This window comes from Notolepis coatsorum, assembly GCF_963971535.1.
Source record: "Notolepis coatsorum genome assembly, chromosome: 15".
Classification (NCBI taxonomy): Eukaryota; Metazoa; Chordata; class Actinopteri; order Aulopiformes; family Paralepididae; genus Notolepis; species Notolepis coatsorum.
Window position 1 is genome coordinate 82,884,732 of NC_140179.1, and position 23,878 is coordinate 82,908,609.

The following is a 23,878-nucleotide window of genomic DNA, read 5'->3' on the forward strand; positions in this document are numbered from 1 at the left end:
GACGTTTGGAGTCTAAACGTCTGAACTTTAGACCCACCTGGTTTTAGACTAGGGGTGTATATTGGTTATATACGTGTAGTTCCATGATATTATAGGGATGTTTACTCTTGTTAACTACTTGCAGTAGTTGGATTGTAGTTTAAAGGTCACATGTCTTGCTATTCCTTGCACTATTTGGGCAACTTTACACAATTCCTGTGAGTCTATGGAACACATCTGTAAAGTTTTTTTCAAAAGAATTCATTGTTTTGTATTTCTAATGAAGTACTCAAAAGCATCATTTTTCTACCTCAGGATTTCAGGCTGCAGAAGTGCTTTGAGAGACAGTCACCCACACAGCGTGATACATACGAGAGAGAGCGAGAGAGTGAGATAGACAGACAGACAGAGAGAGGGAGAGAGAGGAGAGATGCGTCCCACACAAAACACACACACACACAGTTGCGTTTGTGTGTAAATGGCTCTGAGACGAGTGACAGAGAGAGGAGAGATGCGTCCCGAAAACACACACACAGTTGGGTTTGTGTGTAAATGGCTCCGAGACGAGTGACGGAGAGAGAGGTAAATGCTCCCGTTGCTCCGTATCCCTCTCTCCCTCGGCACCCGCGCAACCCGTTTGAGGAAGTAATTCCACTCGCTCTGTTGTTGAGCGATGTGGGCGTTGACTACAACCAGTGCCTTATTCACGTCAGCAAAACAGTCAAATCAGAACGGCTTAGTTGAGCGAGGGAGGATCTCGTGAACTCGAGACTAGACTGATGAGTCAAAATGAGGATTAGCGACACAGACCACATTGATATAATCCCCCATTGCTAGGAAACAATGCTAAACACTGGAAAAGGCCATTTATAAGACACAGGACCTTTAACTAAATCTACTCCCCAACACACACACACATTGTGATAAGTGTTCAGTGAAGGATAATAACTAGCCAAAAGCGAATGGTTCATCTAATGGTTTGTGTTCCTCAGCTCACCCTGGAGTTGTTGCAGAGAGTGGAGACATTTGACCCTCAGGCCATCCAGGACAACATAAACACTCTCCGTCAGTGGACAACAAACTGCATGCAAGAAGAGGTAGTTTAACATCTGTAGATTACAGCGTCTGTCTGTCTTGCTGCCATTCATTCATACATTATATCTGTTGGTCAGCCTGTATAAATTGTACTAAATGTAGCAAAATGTAGATATGAAATATCGTAAATATTTAACTTTTCCCCACTTTTATTTATTTTGGAAACAAGAGAATCTTCTGTTGTTTTTTCATTTACTCCAGACTTACAAGTTATGTACACAGGTCAGGTCAGCAGGAAGGGTACAAGTCTTTCAGCTGAGTAACGATGTTTATCAAACAGTGTTGAAACTTTGGTGCTACAGTCTTGAGTGCATAGTAGTGAAGACATAATTAGCATAGTAGGTAGTAATATAGGCAGGGAAGATTATTTAGTGGCAAAGTGCATGATAGTAATGTTTTTCTGTGTCATCAGGGTGGAGAGGAAGAGGTGGATGTTTCAATTTATACAATGGCATGCAAATTTCTCGATTATGATTGGCTGAAACAGTCAAGTTACACATGGGTATTTGTCATAACCCCACGCTCTTGGTCCCAGGACCCGCCCACAACCGAATTACTATCAATCCGCCGTGCAAGTTTTTAGAAGTGAAAGCAAGATGGTGGACAGTAAACGTTACGAAAGGATATGTTGATAGGGTCATAAAGACTAAATGAAAAACGATTCTGTCACGGCGAATGTGCAATGTTGGATTATGTAATTAGTGGGTCATGAGTCATTGTGAAACAAAATAAAAATCGCATGAATTGATTGATTGATTGATTAATTGTACATTTTATTACTGTCCGCCTTGTTTCCAACTGGTTAAGCTTGGCGACTCTTTCGAAGTCGCTTTCTTTCGAAGTTGGTTAAGGTTAGAGTTTGTCTTTAGAGCAGGGCGATAGACCACCAGCCCTGATTCCAAACTCTAACCTTAACCAACTTCGAAAGAGAGCGACTTCGAAAGAGTCGCCAAGCTTAACCAGTCGGAAACAAGGCGGACAGTAATAAAATTAGCTATCAATCAATTCAATAATCCACGCTCACTTAAAACAGCGTACCTCCCAGCTGCTTCTATAGAACAGGGGTTCCCAAACTTTTCAGGCCACAACCCCCAAATAACGGTGTCAGAGAGCCGCGACCCCCACTATTATAGGAGGTAAAATAAAAATAAATATATATATACATATCATTTTCTTTTATTTTTATTTTTATAATGGAAATGTATGGTTGAGACATGCAAACGTTCAAACGCACACACACTAATAAGCATTGGAGGCTTTTAACCAGGGCTGGACTGGGGAAATCATTCAGGCCAGGAAATATATTGCAAAATATAGCCCCAGTCAGGCCACTTTTTAAGCAGGGGGTCTGGGGGTCCCCCACCAGGAATTTCTTTGTTACAAAGACTTCATTTCCTGCGTTCTGGTGGGTGCAGGATTTTTTTTATTTGTACCCTTTAAATGCCAGTGTTTGTGATGGCATCACAAATTATTGTTAAAAAACAGGCTAGCATATGTATGATTAGCAACAACACTGATTTTGATGGATTTTCTGTTTTTTTGTAATGTCAGATTGAAAAAAATACAATCTTTTATTCAACTTCAGCTCTGATCATAACACCACATATTAATTTTATAATTCTAACCCTTTAAATTCCAGTGTGTGTGATGGCATATATTTACAATATATCAAATGCAAAGTAGATTTTTCTGGTGGGGATTATTACAGGCTAGCATGTGTCAATGATTAGCAACAACAGTTTTTTGTAAGGGTCCCGCCTCCACCATTGATTGATTGATTGATTGAAAAGTTTATTAACAGATTGCAGAATGGGTACAGTACAGTACATCTCAATACATACAATTGTTAAGGGGATGCAGACCAGAGAAAGACTTTCGTCTTGTTTCCACCAGGGTCCCCCATTTTCAATTTCCAATCACATGCGGCTCCCTTTGTGTGTGTGTGAGAGCAAGAGAGAGAGAGATAGTTCTCCAACTTGTGTGAGTTGCATTGATCTCCTGGTTGTTCCCCACCTAGGTTATCTAACTATTGCGCTGCTGCAACTAGAAACACTGGCCTGGCCACGTAATTATTTAAGGTAACCAACTTGCGTCTAGCCACGCCCCCGCTCCCTTCAGTTTCTTTTTTCTTTTTTAACATGCATTCTTTCGCCGGTTAAGTTTAGGCATTGTTTCGGAGTTGGTTAAGGTTAGGGTTAAGTTTAGGGATTGTTTCGGAGTTGGTTAAGGTTAGAAGGGTTAAGTTTAGGCGCTGTTTCGGAGTTGGTTAAGGTTAGAGTTTGTCTTAGAGCATGGCAATATTCTTTTGGAGTTGGTTAAGGTTATGGTTAAGTTTAGGCATTGTTTCGGAGTTGGTTAAGGTTAGGGTTAAGGTTAGGCATTGTTTCGGAGTTGGTTAAGGTTAGAAAGGTTAAGTTTAGGCGCTGTTTCGGAGTTGGTTAGAGTTTGTCGCAGAGAATGGCAATAGAATGCAGCCTATTTCCGCACTGCCGCTCTCTCGCGCTGCCGCGGTCACATGGGCGTAGTGGCCAATCAGAGAAACGCTGAACACAAGTTGGTTGCCTAAAATATTCACGCGGCCTGGCCTGCTTCTAAGTTCAGTGGCCTGACTGCATTAAAAAATAAAAATAAAAAATGTAAATCATCTGGCGACCCCCTCGCGGCGGCTCGCGACCCCCACTTTGGGAACCCCTGCTATAACCCACTCCTGCGCGTGATGTAATGCTTTAATGAATGTTCTTCTGTGTCGTTAGGGTGGAGAGGAGGTTGAAGTTTCTAAGATGAACTTTCTGGATTTGGTCCAAACACTGCTTTCTGACTCGTCTGAGAGGAAGCACTTTTTTGAGGTAAGATTTACTCCAAAGTATTCCCACTATCCATGATTGTATATTCTGTGTCAAATGGTAAATGGTGCATTTATATAGCGCATTTATATAGTGTTCCTCACATTCACCCATTCACTCACACATTCACACACCGATGGCGGAGGCAACCATGCAAGGTGCCAACCTGCTCATCAGGACCAGTTAAGGGTTAAGTGTCCTGCTCAAGGACACTTCGACACGCTGCCTGGGAGGAGTGGGAATCGAACAGGGAATCTTCTGACTACCAGACGGCCGCTCTACCGCCTGAGCCACTGTTGCCCCAGAAGAAGACAAACTATATTATCATAATAATAATAATAATAATAAAAGGGGGAGCTCCAGTAGCTCACCGCGTACCTCGAACGCTATTTCGGCGTCGGGGACAACCGTGCGCGTCACGGATCTGGGGTACACGAGTTCGACTCCCGGACTCGCCGTATTTTCTCAGTGTCTTTCCCCCGATCTATACCCCATTCAACCTGTATCTGTCGGTCATACTTGACCAGAAAAAGCGATAAACGCTAAAAGAAACCAGCTGACTGGTCAAAGTTTAAAAAAATAATAATAATAATAATAAGTACAGTAATCATTATTATTGTTAATAATAATATACAGTATGTTTTGTTTTTTTCTATGAAGGATGTGTTCCCAGTCCAGTATGGTGCCTGTTTTGACACAACATTACAAATCCTGGTGTGGGAGTTCCTCTCCAGACTAGAGGAGTTCCTGCCAGTGCCAAGTTTTTCACAGGTAACGTTCTACAGGAACCAAAGACCAGATGTTTCACAGGTAACGTTATGCAGGAACCAAATGTAAAGGAGGTCCGTGAGTATATCCACAGTCACGATGGACTTCAAGTGTTGTGAAGTGACTGTGGCACGTAGCGGTACTGCAAGTAAACTCACTCCCCCTTAACACTTTCAGTGCCAACGACGAGATACTCGTTAGTTCATGCCAACCGTTGAGTGCCAGAGAGACGAGAGATCTAGTTTTTAATCGTTTATTTTTTTATTAGCGATTTCCATTCATATTTCATCAATCTAGCCTCCCGTTACCACTGGAACTCTCTTTGAGCTGCATTGGGAAAATACCGCCCCCTATCGTCTCTCCCTGTGGTACTGCACCCCATTGGATTAGACTGAATGAAAAGCATGGGGGGGGGGGGGGGGGAATCCTGCTTCCTCATTTTACTTCTCAGGCAAGTCACCCGAGACGATCGGATTCATTCTGGACCATCAGAACAGCGTGGAATCAGTGTTTCGACCACCCAGCGTTGGATCAATAAATGCGATCGATATTTGGAATGGCGATCAGGAATTGGAATAATCTTTTTGGAGAACATCTGATCTGAGGTAAGGTTTACCAGTCTTAGGATAATCAGAGCTTTTTTCACAGATATCAACGTGGGCCCTATGTGTGTATGTGTGTGTGTGTGTGTGTGCTGATCAGGAAATAAGAGAATCGATTTTTCAGCCCGCTTCTATAGCGTGCATAAGTACACATATACTATCGATAATCTAGCGTTTATTTGAAAACGATTCATAAATAGGCCGAAAAATGACAACGTGTTTTGTGTATTACAGTAAAGGGCGTTTATCACAGAATCTTCTGAAATCTTCTGGAAGTTTCAAGGAACGAGCGTTTTTCAAAATGGTATAAACGGAAATGAACAGATTAAAAAAACAATCCGTTTCGACAATGTTGACTGCAAACAAGTCATTGATAAGCGACGGCCAGATTAGACACATAGCCATAATTTAAGATGTAGTTTATGTGTTCGCAAATATGAGAGCGCTATAATTGAAGTGGGTGGTGGCACTCAAGGGGGTAAATAGGACACAGAGGCTGGCACTGAAGCTGTTAAAAGGCATACAGACACATTACCAAGAAGTTAATTCACCTCTTGGTATAGTGGTCTGCGATGTCGCCCGCGGCGCGGGAGACCGAGGTTCGACTCCCACTCAGGGCATGTCAAATAAGACCGGTTTCACAAAGACCAGACATTTCACAGGTAACGAACCAAAGGAACTGAGGTCACTCAATTCCTGTGAGCTGTGTTTAAAATACATCAGAATTGTGCAGTTGAAAGATGAGTGGAACCAGGACACTAGTTGAAAATATACATATCACTCGCAAGTTGTTTATAGAACAATGTCATAATAAAAATGTCTTACTGATTGCACATTGTAGGGCTGGAAGGTAGACCCGATGTTTCCCCTACCATTGCCCGCCCCCCCAACGGGACACCATGCCATAAATATTTTATTTGTTATTTTCCTAATTTATGTGCATTTGTTTAATTTAATCTCATTGTGAAAATGAAGAGTCTCTACTGCGTCTTCTGTCATTTACGGTCACGCTAGTTTCTCTCCTCTCCTCTCCACTCTTTTTCCGAATAACATCAGCTTTGTGGCCGTCCCAGGATTATATTAATAACATCAGCACAGTTTTTTGGCCGTCCCAGGATTATTAATAACATCAGTGCAGCCTTTCGGCCATCCTAGGATTATATTACTACACTAAGCTACAGTTAGCATGTACTCAGTTCTCCAGTAACACCATACAGGTTAGCTACGCTAGGCTACGGTTAGCTATGCGAAGCTACCGGTTACATGTTGCTCCGTTGGTTGCTTCGCTCTGTCAGGCCCTGTTTAACAGTCCGACACCAAGAGACGCCAACCACCAAGAGACCACGCTCTCAAGTGTACCACTCTCTTATACCCTTAGCCCCTGCCCCTCACCCATGGACCCACCAACCCCAAGGCACCTTGGACTTGACCACAAGCAGCCCCAAGCTTAGTGGGCCATGAGTGATTGACAGTTAAACACCCCCACTCAGTGAACAGTTGGTCCCAACCAGGGTCGCTACAATATTAATAACATCAGCACAGTTTTTCGGCCGTCCCAGGATTATATTAATAACATCAGCGCAGTTTTTTGGCCAGGATTATATTAATGACATCAGCGCAGCCTTTCGGCCATCCCAGAATTATATTAATAACATCAATCCATCTTTTTCAGATAGTGTCCAGTTCCTCCCCCGTTCTTCTCGACTCCGATGAAGTTGAGCAATGTTTCTCAGACCCTGAAGATCTGAAGATGATTTTGCAGGATCATAGACGACATAAAAAGCTGAAAAAAAGTAAGAACCTTTTCCCTGTTTAATAAAAAGGCTATTGTCTCACTGGCTCCTGCACCTCTTGCTTCCTCCTCTGTGTGAGAGTGATACTGTAGCCAGGAATGGACAGCTCTCAGCCCACTCACTGCCTGCTGACTCTGGGGGCACCTACAGAATATAGTGATAACTTTTCATTAATGTGTAGTCAATTCAACGACTATCCATATATCACTACTATATCACATTGTTTCATATTGTGACAATATGAATAGCAGCTGGTAAAACGTTGGCGATTTATGGAATGACCATTGTTATGTGTCCAATATCCAAAATAAAAATGAACTGAACTGAACTGTCTTTCATTCAGAAGCAACACCAGTACTATTAGTTCTCTTAAACAGAATTGTGTTACTAACACCACAGCTTTCTGTTCATCAGATCAGTTCTCCTTCCAGTCAGACACCATCCTGTCAACACTTGCATCTAAACTGACTTCAGATATGTGTAAAGATCAAGATGAACACACTATGGAGAATACAACAGGTATGAAGGATAGAGTTGGACAATAAGCCAATATTCTATGTAATTGTATTTCCATGGGATTATATAGAGATGAAATGTTTTTTAAATGTGTTGTGATAATGTGATACACAAGTATGTCTAAATGAATGACAACATCAAATATGAATGTATCACCTAATTATTTGGGGGAATATTCTTTGAAAAGGACCATATTACAATGCAGTTCTGTTCCATGGATCATTTAACATGTGTGATGCATTGATGTAGTATTGCATTGAACAATACTGATGCCAGGCTAACATAGGATTACTCTAGGAGAATTTCCCCAATATAATAATAATAATAATAATAATAATAATAATAATAATAATAATAATAATAATAATTGTAACTGAGGGGTACAATTCCCTGACTGTATTACTAGATATGATACTTACTACCACTACCTTTGTACTTTATATTTGGCCACCCAGTACTCGGCATAAATATATTATGATGAACACTGTCACGTAGATGAAACGGATCCAACACAAATGTACGAATTAGAAATAGGTCTTTATTTCTACACAGCGATGGTGTGTAGAGCAAGCACTTAATCAAATCAATCACATTTATGAATGGGAATTAGTATGCACTTTTATGGCAAGAGTATTCGTCGGTATATCAATAGAGAATGTCCAATCTCTGAAGGCGCAGGTGGTGCATATACGACCTGGAATAGTTTAAGGAATAAAAGCAATGATACTTTAATGATTATAGGCTGGATACACTAGGGGGGGTTAATCCGGTCGCTTGTAAGCCGACAGGAGTAGGAAGGGGGGGGGGGGGTAGAATCCGGCTGCCTCATCCGGCCAAGGGTATCCCAGGTGAACCCACTGTAGTGCCGTTCAATGCGCCGGCGATCCTTGGACCACAGATGAAAGCAGGTGGACTCTCTGTGAGCCGGCTCTCTCCGGTCCACGGGGGAGAGACGTGAAGCGACCTCGTCTTGCAGAGCGTCTCCTCACCTTGCGTCCTCTCCAGGGGGGGGGGTTCCAACACACGGCAGTGTCGGGGGTCTTTATCCATGGAATAATCAACGTATACAAAGCATAATCCGTGCCTGGGAAGGCGGGCTGTCGTCGGTAGAATAATCCGGTATACAGGTCCACTCGCTCGTCGGCTCTGGGGCTCCTCGGGTGCAGCTCCACGTGGGGTCAACCACCCTGGATAAGCAGCCAGTTCTCTGCCCGAAACGATGGGGTACTGACTACGGTAGTATTCTCACCGCACGAAGCACTATATATTAACAGACTATTATTACCTTAATAGACTACGTCCAACTCGACGATATAGTGCCAAATATGACTATTCAAATATTAATATACACGATGTCTCAATACCGATGGTAGGCGAACTTGGCCTTACTCCCACACGTGGCGTCGCGGGGAGGCTTTACGTCTGTGACTCTATTGGAGGGTAAGAAACTGGACTGAAAAGAAAGTCCTACTTTAGTAGCGCAGTATATATACGCACTATGAACAAATAGTCCCATTAGTGGTGCGGTAGCTAGATTCCTACGCGGAACTAGGACTTGTTCGTACATGTTGAGCGGTACGTTTGAACTGGGTCTGAGGGGTATGGCAGCCTGGCACCAAGGTCTCGACCAATAGTAGAATGGAGACTATTATGGGATGTTCAGTAGGCTAGAATGGATATTCAATGCATATTGTACAAGGAATATACAAGGGATATCAGGGAATATTAGAGAATATACAAATACAATTAAATATATATAAATAAATATATATATTCGGTTTAATCTGGCCCTTCACAACAGCCACCCCCTGATTGGTCCCAGACCTAATCAGTTAAACAGAGACAGATTAATCGCGTTGTCTATTTACACATAAGGGTTTGCTGTAGGGGTCAGTCAACTTCACAAAGTCATAGGGTTATAGGGTCATGGTCATCATCGATTGTGTCTGGGAGTCGGGGCAGTTCTATGAGCCTCGCCACGGGACGGGTGTAAGTGCGACCCTGGACAAGCACTTCAGCTGCTCGGACCTTGCCGTCGGCACCGGTGATCACTTTGCTTACGCGGCCGGCCGGCCACATAGCTCTGGGCAGTGATTGATCAATAATCATGACGACTGTTCCTTCTGTCAAATTGTCTCTCTCCTTTACCCACTTCTGGCGGGTCTGTAGAGACGGTAGGTAGTGCAGTAGGAAACTGCTCCAAAACTTGTCGGCTAATACTTGGCTGTACCTCCACATTCGTCGGCCGTTCGCTTCTTCAGGCCGGTACATTGTCTGGGGTAATGCAGGATCTAGCCGCCCCATCAGGAGTGTGTTGGGGTCTGCGGAGATAACAGTGCTCAATCCACAGAACACAGGCTTCTTATTCTCAGCCTCCTCCTGACTGGCTTCCCTCGGGATAGGCATGGGCCACTGTCCTTCCGGGAGTTTTAGGAATGCTGGGCCGTCACTGTAGACATTGCGACGGGTGAGGTCATCCAGGGGCATTCCCCGGGTGATGACGTCAGCTGGGTTCTGTTTTGTATCAACGTAGCGCCACTCTGTTTCTCCGGTTAACTCTTCGGTTAAGTCTTGAATCTCGGTGACTCTGACTCCCACGAAGACTTTGTACTTGCATGAGTCCGATTTGATCCAGGCGAGTACTGTCGTGGAATCTGACCACAGGATTGTTCTAGACACCGGTATGGTGAGCTCACGTTGGATGAGCGTGGCTAGGTGCGCTCCGGCTAGGGCTGCGCAGAGCTCTAGACGTGGGATAGATTGTTGCTTGCGTGGGGCTATTCTCGAGCGGGCGAGGACCAATGCTGTGTAGATCTCTCCCCCCTTTTCTTGGGCCCGCAAGTAGGCTACTGATCCGTATGCGACCTCTGAGGCGTCACTGAAGACGTGTAAGTCCATTTTACATGTCTCTGGCCTCACCGTGGGTGGGAAGTAGCTTCGGCGCATATTAACGCCTGGGAGTGAGTGGAGCTCCATCTCCCACTCTCTCCAGGTGGATGCAAGGTGTGCGGGAATGGGGTCGTCCCAGCCCTGGTCCTTGTCCCACAATGCTCGTACAATCATTTTTGCCCTGGTGGTGTACGGTAGAATACATCCTAGCGGGTCATATTGTCGGGCGAGTGTTGTGTACACACTCCGTCTGGTGGTCGGCGCCGCCGCCGGCCTTCCCTGCTCCGTAGTCAGGGGCTTGTGTCTGTAGTGAAGCGAATCTGTTTTGAATCGCCACACCAATCCCAGGGTCATCTCCTGGGCTTCTCCCGGGATTGTAGCCATCCAGGTCTCGCTGCTGGCTGCCTTGTCCTCGGAGGAGAGGCTGCGCAGTACTTGCGGATCGCTGCTGGCCCACTGCCTGAGATCAAAGCCGCCTTTGATCAATGAGGCGCGGAGTTTAATCAGGAGAGCCTCAGCTTCTTCCTGGGTTGAAAGGCTTTGTAGACAGTTGTCTACGTAGAAGCTGTTCTTTACGCTGTGTCGGACCTCTTCGTCCGCTGCTGGGTCCTCTGCTACATGTTTCTGTAGTGCAAATGTAGCACAGCAGGGGCTGCACGTCGTTCCGAAGGGGAGGACTTCCCATTGGTAGATGGCTGGGTGCTCATCTCCTGGCTTCTCTCTCCATAGGAACCGTAACAGGGGCTTGTCCTCCTCTACTAATCTCACCTGCAGGAACATTCCTTTAATGTCCCCGCTGATGGCCACCTTTTCCTGGCGGAAGCGGAGTAGAACGCCGAGTAGGGAGGGGCCGAGTGTGGGACCGGGCAGTAACTCTTTATTCAGATTTTGGGATCCGATCTGGTAGCTGCAGTTAAATACTATGCGGTCTTTACCGTTGTGATGGACCTTGTGGTGAGGCACGTACCACGATTCAGTGGTCTGGTCAGCCTCTTTAATGTCCATCTTTGTGACGTGTCCCGCTGTGATGAGCTTCTCAATCTCAGCGCGGTATACACTCTCTTGGGCGGGGTTCTTGGCTAAGCGCCGCTCCGTGTTCAGCAGGTACCGTTCTGTGGCGTCTGTCTTGGCGTGGAAAGTAGGCATTCCTTCTCGCCGCAGGAGTGGCGTGGCGTATCTCAACACGCCGTTGACCGGGACTCTCTTGGTCCCTGTCTCGAGGAGGTGAATGGCGTAAATGTCATCTTTAGAGCGAATGTCTTTCTTTCCGTTCTTAAAGGGCATTTGTTCCAAGGTCCATAGCCGCTCTACGTGTTGCAGGAGTGCGGTTTCTCCCTCTGTGACTCGGGAGTGGAGACATCTAGTGGCTGTACTTCGGTTGAGAGATTTGGCGAGCGGGCCTTGGAGAGTCCATCCCAAACGGGTCTCGACTGCTGCAGGACAGCCTCGGGGTCCGGTATGAACCCGGTCTATCGGGACAATGAGGTCTGCATGGTCGGAGCCTATCAACAGGGTCGGCATAGCATTGTCTATGAGCGGGATCGGTAACTTGTGCAGATATGCATATTTCTCCATCAGCTTGGCGACGGGGTATGTGTACCGCGACAGTCCTATTTCTTGGCTGGTGAAAGCGTCTGTAATCTGGTACCGTCGCTCAGGCTGGCCGCTTGCTGCGATAGAGAATGAGACATTCTCGCCCTTTATCGTCTTCAAATCTCGTCTTATTGTCCGAATTGTCATTTGGGTTTCGCTTCCCCGCAGCCCTAGCTGGGCCGCAGCGGAGGCGAGCAGAAGGGTCTTCTCGGACCCGTCATCGAGGACGGCGTAAGTGTCCAGGACTTTATTCTGGTAGCTTAGTGTCACACGCACTACTTTTAGGAGTACTCGGGCTCCACTGCTGCTGGCGGGATCGATGTACATGACGCTCGCTTTGCTGCTGGATGGTGCGGGTGAAGGGCGCCGTCTGTTACTGTCGTGAAGTATGTCCAGATGGGCTCCATCGCACTTGGTGCACCTTTTCTTTAAGCGGCATTCGGCTGCCATGTGTGAGCGCGCACAGCGAAAACAGCGCTTGTTGGACTTTATCCATTGACTTGCTTCCTCCGCGTTCAGCTTGGGGAAGGAGTCACATTGCGCTAGCCAGTGTTCTTTCTCACAGTAGGGGCACACTATCTTCCACTTCTCCGTTCTGGAGGGGGTACTGTGGCTCCTGCTGCTCGGTACTGACTCCGATTGGTGCATCACAGTCACCGATCTTCTTCCATCATTTAGTCGTCTGGTTCCTTCTCTGGAGCCAGGGGTGCTCCGTCCGAATGTATCTAGCCGTAGGCTGCTGACTTCTCTCGCCAGGAAGTCTGCTAGATCGAGGAGGTTCGGTTCGGGGCCATTCGGGTCTCGGTGGTCTCTCTGCCGCCTAAAACGCTCCTGTCGAGCGGGCGGCAGCTTCTCCAAGATCCTTTCCACATTTGAGTTGGCGTAAAGTTCATGCCTCCCCTTCTCTCTCTGCGCTCCCAACATCCCTACCAGGGACTGCACTCTGATGGACAGGTCGTCCAGTGCTCGATTGTCTATTGCTGGGGGTAAGCGGTCGATGTGTCGGATCTCCTGGATCACGTAATCCCATATGCGCCCATACCTCTGGTCCAATGCTACCAGCGCTGCTGTGTATGGGGTGGTGGAAGTCGCGTAGGCGAGCGCTATATTATGTGCGCGGGGTACCTTTAAGTGCTTCAGTAGGATGGCGTATTTATGGCGTTCATCCAATACATCCACCAACATGGTCTCCAGACACATGCAGAGTTCTGTATACTGGGCCCGGTTCTCTTGGGTGAAGTCGGGTACCATAGGCGTGCCAATGTATGACGCTGACTGTGGATACATCGGCGAGCGTTGGGGGAGAGGCCTCCTAGGCGAGTCTCCTCCCGCTCCTTGGTATGGGCTGGTACCGGCAGTGTACCATGGCCCGCTTGTCCAGGTGCTGTTCCTCGGTGCGGGTCGTGCGTCGTGCTCACCCGTGTATAGAGTCGGGGGTCTGTAGCGCAGCTCCGCGGGAGTATAGCCTGGGCTGTACCGGACCTCCTGGTCCGGTAGAGTACTGTGCTGTCGTCGGGCGTGGTTCTCCTCCTCTTCCTCTTCGTCTTCAGTTAGGTCATCCAGTGCTTGTAGTCTCTGGTTTAGCCTCTCCACAGGATATGCTGCTCCTTCCCGGTTGCTAGGTCTCGCTTGGACCGGTGGGGGGAGGTGGTCTGTGGGGGGTATAGACCTCGTCTGTTGGTCAAGTTCAGGGTTGTTTACTCGGCTAGGGGATGCCGCCCTGGGGGTGTGTCTAGACGAGTTCCTGGAGCCTCTGGCGGAGGGAGAGGGTGTTGTCCGTCTGATCAGCTGTTCTATTAGTTGCGCTTGCTGTCTGTCGCGCTCTGCGTCCCGTAGAGCACCAGCAGCTGCTCGCTGGCTGTCTGCTCGGTCTCGGGCCACATTCTCTTCCCTCTGAATGCGTCTTATTTCTAGACGTATATGCTCTTCTTCGCTCCGCTGCTGGATCTGCAGTCGGTCGCGTTCAGCAGCGGCGTTCAGGCTGATGAGGAAGGCCTGCTGTAGGGTCCTCTCTGCCTCGCTGGGGGAAGGCGGTTGTATAGGGGAGCCTTCCCTCGGGGTACTCCTTGCGGAGCCTTGGAGCTCTATCTCCACGGTGCTCTTCCCGTCTTCTTCCGTGCCGAGTTCTCTCTCGGTAGCGTTGTATTCCTCCCGGGACTCATCGGGGACTACTTCTTCAGTACTGGCGGGGTGTGAAGTCATGTCTGGTTCCCACTGGTCCCCACCGTGAACTTGGTCAGTTACATTAGAACCCGTAGGGGCCTCTATGGTCGGGGTAGTCTGGGCGTTGGGGTTAGACATACTTTTACTTTCTAGTTTTACCGCGTTTACTGTTAGTAGAAGACTAGGTTGTTGACTGACAGCGTAAGCCTCTAAGTACTGAGGGAGCCGTCGTTCGCGCTGCGGGCGTTGGTTAGGAGGATCGTTTCGTGGAGTGTTCATCATAGGCCATTTCAATATTAATAACACTATATTAATATTACACTAATTACCCTCCGGCTCGAAGGACCAATTGTAACTGAGGGGTACAATTCCCTGACTGTATTACTAGATATGATACTTACTACCACTACCTTTGTACTTTATATTCGGCCACCCAGTACTCGGCATAAATATATTATGATGAACACTGTCACGTAGATGAAACGGATCCAACACAAATGTACGAATTAGAAATAGGTCTTTATTTCTACACAGCGATGGTGTGTAGAGCAAGCACTTAATCAAATCAATCACATTTATGAATGGGAATTAGTATGCACTTTTATGGCAAGAGTATTCGTCGGTATATCAATAGAGAATGTCCAATCTCTGAAGGCGCAGGTGGTGCATATACGACCTGGAATAGTTTAAGGAATAAAAGCAATGATACTTTAATGATTATAGGCTGGATACACTAGGGGGGGTTAATCCGGTCGCTTGTAAGCCGACAGGAGTAGGAAGGGGGGGGGGGGGTAGAATCCGGCTGCCTCATCCGGCCAAGGGTATCCCAGGTGAACCCACTGTAGTGCCGTTCAATGCGCCGGCGATCCTTGGACCACAGATGAAAGCAGGTGGACTCTCTGTGAGCCGGCTCTCTCCGGTCCACGGGGGAGAGACGTGAAGCGACCTCGTCTTGCAGAGCGTCTCCTCACCTTGCGTCCTCTCCAGGGGGGGGGGTTCCAACACACGGCAGTGTCGGGGGTCTTTATCCATGGAATAATCAACGTATACAAAGCATAATCCGTGCCTGGGAAGGCGGGCTGTCGTCGGTAGAATAATCCGGTATACAGGTCCACTCGCTCGTCGGCTCTGGGGCTCCTCGGGTGCAGCTCCACGTGGGGTCAACCACCCTGGATAAGCAGCCAGTTCTCTGCCCGAAACGATGGGGTACTGACTACGGTAGTATTCTCACCGCACGAAGCACTATATATTAACAGACTATTATTACCTTAATAGACTACGTCCAACTCGACGATATAGTGCCAAATATGACTATTCAAATATTAATATACACGATGTCTCAATACCGATGGTAGGCGAACTTGGCCTTACTCCCACACGTGGCGTCGCGGGGAGGCTTTACGTCTGTGACTCTATTGGAGGGTAAGAAACTGGACTGAAAAGAAAGTCCTACTTTAGTAGCGCAGTATATATACGCACTATGAACAAATAGTCCCATTAGTGGTGCGGTAGCTAGATTCCTACGCGGAACTAGGACTTGTTCGTACATGTTGAGCGGTACGTTTGAACTGGGTCTGAGGGGTATGGCAGCCTGGCACCAAGGTCTCGACCAATAGTAGAATGGAGACTATTATGGGATGTTCAGTAGGCTAGAATGGATATTCAATGCATATTGTACAAGGAATATACAAGGGATATCAGGGAATATTAGAGAATATACAAATACAATTAAATATATATATATAAATAAATATATATATTCGGTTTAATCTGGCCCTTCACAACAATAATAATAATAATAATAATAATAATAATAATAATAATAATAATAATAATAATAATAATAATAATAATAATAATAAAATACTAAACCTCAATAATAATAATAATAATAATAATAATAATAATATAATACTAAACCCCAATAATAATAACAATAATGTAATACTAAACCTCAATAATAATAATAATAATAATAATAATAATAATAATAATAATAATAATGTAATACTAAACCCCAATTATTATAATAATAATAATAATAATAATAATAATAATAATAATAATAATAATAATAATAATAATAATAATAATAATAATAATAATAATAATAATCACCGCTCCAAAAGGCAATCAAGGCTGCAAAGAGACAATACAGGGACAAGGTAGAGTCAAACTACCATGGCTCTAACACTAGAAACATGTGGTCTGGACAAAAAACAACCACAGACTATGAATGAAATATGAAAATAACAGTTCCGTCGAGGTGTCTGCTTCCCTCCCAGAGGAGCTTAACACCTTCTTTTTTTTGATCCACTCTTTCTCCTCTTTTTCTATTTTTCTCCCATCCCAATTCCACTGTGCCAATTCTTCCCTCCCCTGTCCTGAACGTTGCTCGCATATGCCCCCCTCTGGCCGGGTTTAGAGAGGATAGAAGCCTTGCATCACGTGTCGCCTCCGGTACATGAGGAGGCAGCCTGTCACATCTTTTCACCTGCCAGCGTGGACTCTCATTGGCGAGGTTTAACGTGTGAGAGGCTCACACTACCCCTGCCATTTCCTGTCTCTGCTGTGCAGGCGCCCTGACCGACCTGTAGGAGTCGCTGTCCACAACGTCCAGATTACCACCCATCAACTTCCACCCGCTAATTCTGCCAATTGAATTAGTATGACGGCTGGCCCAAGCCGGAGGCAACGCCGACAGCCGGAGTCGAACCCGGTGTCTCTTGCGTTGGTGACGAGCGCAATGTCCGCTGCGCCACCCAGCCGCAGCTTAACACCTTCTATGTGCGGTTTGAGGACAACACCCCTGCTGTGGATATCACACCAGACCAGGGCCCTATTCCCTGTACCTGGTTCAACTAAGTCAGGTTTTTTTTTTTTTTTTTTTTTTTTTATAAATATTTCATCAACTAAGATATTTAGTCAACAAAAGGCTTACCTGTATGCCTGATATGTGGTGTGAAATTTGCGAACAACGAAAATTTTTCTTTTTATTTTATAGATTTTCCACAAATAAGGGAAGGAATAGAGCTGCATAGTTCAGGGTTTTATTTCAAAGTCGGTCTACAGACACCAGTGTTTTGTCTCCTCCCATTAATGCAACAAACTGTGTGCTATAAGTATAAAGTATAATAAATTGCAAATTACTTTGGGTATGCAATTGTCAGGTGTTTTATGCTAAATGTGGGGTATGCTTGGGGATATATAAAACGTTATACACTGTGTTACCTTCATTTTAAGGGTAAATAGGTTGTGCGGCTCCCTGAGCATTTTATTTTGTGGGACGGGGGAAAAGTGGCTCTCTTGATAGTAAAGGTTGCTGACCCCTGAACTAAGTCGATCAAAAGTCCCATTATCCAGATTCAATTAACCCGATGTTTGAATACAGGCTTTCCCTGTTCCTCGAACGCTGATTCAGTCTCGTTAATTCGAACCAGACTTGATACTCAGGATAATTGCGCGCGGCCGCCTCACCTGAAAAGACAACAGGTGTCGATCGCCGAAATCCTAACGGCATTGATTGATTGATTGATTGAAAACTTTAACAGATTGCAGAATGGGTACAATACAGTACGGCTCAATAACCTCGCCGACAAGTTAAAATGCATAATCTATAGGCTAATTTTAAATCCCTCATTACCCCAATCAATCAGATTATATGTCTTTAAATGTGCCTGCTGGCAGTAGGCTTAATGGAATGAATAATCGAATGAGATCTTGCTAGCGAAAAGAATTTTTTCAGCTCTTTCAGAATAAGTAGACAAAAATAAGCCCAAAGAGTATCTAATTGATACGAATTAATAGATACTTATGAGGATATCTGTACTGTATGTGCTTAGGTATCATGTACTATATAAATACATGGTTCCCAAAGTTTTCAAGGCGCGACCCCCGAAATAACGTGTCAGAGAGGCTTGGAGGCTATACAGTTTCACTATTAATCAGGTTTTAATCTGTTTCGGACATCATCCATACATGCATTGAATTGATTAACCTTTGGTTTATACCAGTGACACCAGTCATGTTAATCACCTTCTTGTTCATCATAAGATAACACTAACAGTGCTTGAACAGATAAATGCATTTTCTCAAATGCATTCATCAAAACGTCAAAGGCTTGCAATTGCTCATTCATTTTCTCAAGTCACATCCACGTCATCAAATCCGTCAAACAGCGCATCTCCTCAAACATTTTAATCCCAGTTACAATATCACAATAACGTGTGAGTGACACAATTCAACAATCCACATATTCAGATTAGTCGTAATTCATATACACAATCCACACATGAAGACGCTTCAATTTATGCTTGAATGAAACACAATCCGGGCGCAAATACATCCACAGCCGAGAATATGAAACTAATCGGAGCCAAACGCCAGATAGATTTAATTAATTAAAAACATCCCCGCGGGATTCACATTTGCAATGCTCCGACGTTATTAAAATAACCACATAGTGTGTATATCGCACCTCGCGAGCGCCGTATATATGACGTGCATTATTTAGAACAAAGTAAATCCATAGGCTGAATATGATTTATTATCAGCATTTTAGGTATATTATTTTACATTTCAAAAGCCCCCTCTAGAAAAACGAAGCACAAACATAATTCAGAATGGTATAATGGGATCTAGACTGTGAGAATTATTTCAGGAAGGGAGCTGGCATTTCTTTGCGAGGGCGTGGCCATGGTTTATCCAGCTAACTGAACTAAACCTAAACTAAACTAGACCAGGTTCAAACTTTTTGATCTGTTGCCATAGTGATTTAGAAAATCGCACGTTGAAAATTAACTAAAATAGCTTATGATTATGATTCTGAGTACATTTCTTCTATATCCCACAGCTCTAGAGGAAAACCAGCTAAATGAGGGAGCTGAGGGATCATTGCAAAGACGGAGAGAGAAGGAAGAGAGAAAGACGTGGCAGGAAGAAAACAAGCCGTCTGAGAGAGATACCCATGAAGAAGAGGAGGAGGGGACTGATGAAGGGTCTAATGAGGCTGTGGGATCAAACTTCCAGCAGCAACAGCAGGAGGAAGAACCGTCTCCACTGAGGGCACCTCTGTCTTCTCCAGAAACTGACACTGGTGAGAATAACACATTTATCATTATTTTTATAATACATAATAATAATAGCACATGTATTATTAATAATAATACAAAATATCACCTTTAATAATACATAATAACTAGGGGTGTAATGGTACGTGTATTCGTCCCGCAAATTTACGGTATGGCCGTCACGGTGCGGTACGTGCAGCCATACGATGAATACGCCTCACAGCGCAAACACACCAGTCGCGCATGCAGGCACTCGCGGGTTCCGTGCGAGAACAGCACGCGTGGCCGGGCACACCGAGTCCAACTTCAGAGCGGGCGAAAGTTCACGGAGGAAGGCACATTTACATTGGAACAGCTGCAGGGTCATTACAATTGTACAGTTTTCTTTCGTTTTCTTGTTCGCCCAATAATGTTAACCAAATGAAACCAATGGAAAGACACACACACGCGTCGCCAACACACACACCAACATTCTCCCCCGCCGGACTCTAACAGGAAAAGAAAAGAAAAAAAAGAAACATACTTTTCCGGACTGATCATCTGAGCTCCTCTCCAGTTGAACTGCTACTGTGTTTATATCCAAATAATCCTCTGCCATTGTTGTAACATGTCATCTGTTCTCTAGTATTCAGTCTCGTGAAGTTAAATCCTCTCTACAAGTGAAACTGAAACTTAACAAGGATAAGTTGTTAAAGGGGCAGTAGGCAATTAATTTACTCAGTGGATGCCTGAACACAGAATGCCACCAGTATCACTGACTACCACGGCAAGCCTATAGAAAGTTATTCTATTTAATAATAATAATAATAATAATAATAATAATAATAATAATAATAATAATAATAATAATAATAATAATAATAATAATAATAATAATTATCATAAATATATAATAATTGTTTTGCAGATGTGTCTTCAAAAATCTCGGTGTGGGGGGGATGGGGTGGGTATGAGGGAGGGGAAGGGGAAATGAAAGGGGAAGAAAAGATGGAAAATGTATAATGACGATTGTAAATGTATGTACTACTTTTCCTGCAATAAAGAAATTAAGAAAAATATATATATATAATAATTATAAAAATATTTTTTCTGGGGGCGGCTAGGTGGTGTAGTGGGCAAGGCGCTCGCCACCAATGCAGGAGATGCTGGGTTCGAGCCTAGCTCTCCACATTGCTATCAGCTTGGCTGGTCGTTCATACTAACACAATTGGCAGTGTTAGGGGTGGGAAAGCTGATGGTGGGTCCTGGTCGTTGTAAACAGCGACTCCTACAGTTCGGTCGGGGCGCCTGCTCAGCGAGGATAGGATCTAAGGGGGGTAGTGTGATCCTTCCACACGTTACACCCGCTCAGTGAGAGTCCGCGCTGCCAGGTGAAAAGAAGCGGTTGATTGGCTAGATGTGTGTCGGAGGAAGCACGTGATAGCCTCCACTCTCCCAGACCGACTGTGGGGGGTAGGTGCGCAGCGACCAGGAAGGGGATTGGGAATTGGCATAACGACTAACATTGGGATGGGAGAAAAACGGAGGAAAAAGGAGGGGGGAAAAGATTTCTTTTTAAATATAAATAATAATAATAATAATAATAATAATAATAATAATAATAATAATAATAATAATAATAATAATAATAATAATAATAATAATAATAATAATAATAATAATAATAATGCATAACACTTTTTTATTATTATTATTATTATTATTATTATTATTATTATTATTATTATTATTATTATTATTATTATTATTATTATTATTATTATTATTATACACAATAACACATTAGTTATTATAATACAGAATGCCACCTTTAATCATTATAATAATACATAACAAATGTATTATTATTATTATTATACATAATAACACTTCATATTATTATAATACAGAATAACTTTATTATTACACTGGTGAGAATAACATATTTATTATAAACTGTTGGTTTTCAGCTTCCGCCACATTTACCCCAATGCATGGGTCACTTTTTATTTGTTTGTTTATTTGTTAGCATGTTGATAGACCAGCTGATAGACCAGCTGATATACCAGCTGTTAGACGGGTACAAGGACACCATAAGTTTGCAGACCAGTTTAAAAAAATGCCAGAGATAACATCCATTTACATTGGTCATAAAGGCCACATTTGCATGTGGTTTAGCTTGATGGAAGGCAATGCCAAGCCTTACCACCATAAAAACATTGGCACAAATAATCCTCATTGAAGAAGAGGATTTTCTAGAAGTGCGCACTCTATATATCTCTATGATCCAGACAGAAAATATGTACAGTAGCAGGTCTTTTTTCTGGTAGGTTCCTCCCTCATTACAAGAGGGCTAGTGAACTCAAGTTAGCTCTGTTTAGGTCCCAGGATCAACAAGATGGAGCATTTCTGTTTTAGTCTGTACATGACACTGTTAGTCTGTACATGACACTGGAGAAACAATAAGTAACCCTGTTTCTCTTGTGGTGTTGTCTGTCTTTAGAAATGCCAGTGGACCTTCTCGTCCTGGAGAAAATCTGCTCGGAGGTCCCAGTTAATAATGAGAGGAAGGTGAAATGCCACCTCAGGAGAAAGGACAGAAATCCAGGGGCTGAAAGGATCCAGGACTCTACAGGAGATGGAGCTGAAGACCTCCTACCATCCTGTAGACCCAACAGCTGTTCTACCAAGATAACCAAGAAACACGCCTGTCCTCAGTGTGGGAAGAGTTTTGGAAAAAGATCGGTTATGAAACGACATCAAAATACTGTTCACAGCTTGGTGAAGCCGTTCAAGATAACCAAGAAACACCCCTGTCCTCAGTGTGGGAAGAGTTTTGGAAGCAACTGGGATATGAAACAACATAAAAATACTGTTCACAGCTTGGTGAAGCCATTCAAGTGTGACCAGTGTGAGGAGAAATTCAAATCAGAGGTTTGTCTTAAGAAACATCTCCAGATGCATACTGGCCATAAGCCTCATCTCTGCTCCTATTGTGGCAAAGCCCATAGAACTAAAGGCGCTTTAAAAGTTCATGAACGCACTCACACTGGGGAGTGTCCATATGCCTGTACATTATGTGAAAAGAAGTTTACACTTAATCGCACATTAAAAATGCACCTCATGATGCATAAAGGAGAGAGACCATATCTGTGTAGTGACTGTGGGAAGGGCTTCTGTCACGCCGGGGGCTTGTTGGTTCACTCACGCCAGCACACAGGGGAGCGGCCTTATCATTGTGATGTTTGTGGAAAGTGTTGCATAACATTAAGTAGACTGAAATTACATCAGCGATATCACACAGGAGAACGTCCGTACCGCTGTCCTGTCTGTGAGAAATGCTTCCATAGTCAGAGTGGGCTGAAAGGCCACAGTCTAACTCACACAGGAGAGAAACCCTTCCAGTGTTTTAAGTGCGGCAAGAGATTTGCACGAAAGGATAACATGGGAGTCCATTTGCGCACTCACAGATAACCAGCATTAAAGGGATAGTTTACAGTTTTGGAACCCTAGCCCAGTAGCCAATAATGTTGTCAATAGAGTCCTTTCTCAGCACAATCCTGTTCTACACACTGGATAACTTAGTTAGCCACAAACTAATGTGGACAAGCTCTTGTATTTACAAGCGGCCTGAAACTAGATTCATTTAGTGTTTACTGTGGAGGAAGTTTGATTTGATTGATTTGAAATCTTTATTTCGAACATGTAAATAAATACAAACTAAATAAATAACTAAACAAAAGCAAAACATAACTCAATTTACATGTTCGAAAAGGAGTAGGAAGAAGTATACACTTATTTAATCCTACCCCTTTTCCACTACTCAAATGAGTGTACCAATTTAAAACATTTCAAAACAAATATGCAAAAGAATTAAAAATAAAAACATATGTAAAACATGAAAGAAATAAAATAAAAATGTAAACGCCCGTGAATATCAAGTCCCTTCCTCATCCCTGTACCTCGTGAACATCATTTCCTTATACATCAGTTTGAATTGTCTCATGTTTGGACATTGCTTTAGCACCACATTCAGACTGTTCCACAGTTTCACTCCACATATTGAGATGCAGTGTCTTCTCATGGTAGTGCGTACACTAAGAACTTTTAAATTGAGTTCTCCCCTCAGATTATAACCCCCCTCTCTATCAAAGAACAGTTCTTGAATGTTTCCTGGAAGTACATTACCTTTTGCTTTATACATTAATTGTGCCGTTTTAAATTCCACAAGATCATTTAACCTTAATGTTTTTTACTTTAAAAATAATATGTTTGTGTGATCACGATAACCTGCAATGTGAACTATCCTTATGGCCCTTTTTTGGAGTATAAAAAGTGGTTGTAGTGTAGAATTATAAGTTTCAGATCACAGTGTAAAACAATGTAAAGACATGCATGCTGGGTATTAGATCTGGAGTCGGTCCCCGGGTGCCACACTGTGGCTGCCCACTGCTAGTTAGTAAGTAGTTAGGATGGTTGAATGCAGAGGACAAACTTCACGTATATGTAAAAGGTACTCGAATAAAGATTCTACCTCTACTTTTAACTGTCCTTTTTTGTATTTTTAAGTTGGTTACCACTAAAAGTGC

At 44.1% G+C, this 23,878-nt stretch overlaps 1 protein-coding gene across 3 annotated transcripts in view; it reads left to right on the forward strand.

The window, feature by feature from the left end:
- LOC311241763 (uncharacterized protein) overlaps window positions 1-23,878 on the forward strand; it is an 85,399-nt gene that overhangs the window by 23,178 nt on the left and 38,343 nt on the right. Inside the window, exons 8-14 of one of the 3 annotated variants that reach the window (XM_084330667.1) lie at window positions 972-1,076; window positions 3,828-3,920; window positions 4,578-4,688; window positions 6,960-7,080; window positions 7,495-7,599; window positions 19,094-19,336; window positions 21,793-23,770. The exons of 1 other annotated variant lie outside the window; for it this stretch is intronic. In XM_084330667.1, the coding sequence (XP_084186793.1) occupies window positions 972-1,076; window positions 3,828-3,920; window positions 4,578-4,688; window positions 6,960-7,080; window positions 7,495-7,599; window positions 19,094-19,336; window positions 21,793-22,763 (1,749 nt within the window). In that variant the 3' untranslated portion in view covers window positions 22,764-23,770. Of the gene's footprint in view, window positions 1-971; window positions 1,077-3,827; window positions 3,921-4,577; window positions 4,689-6,959; window positions 7,081-7,494; window positions 7,600-19,093; window positions 19,337-21,792; window positions 23,771-23,878 lie in introns of those variants that run through there. One more of the 3 variants, XM_084330670.1, reaches the window with a different exon arrangement.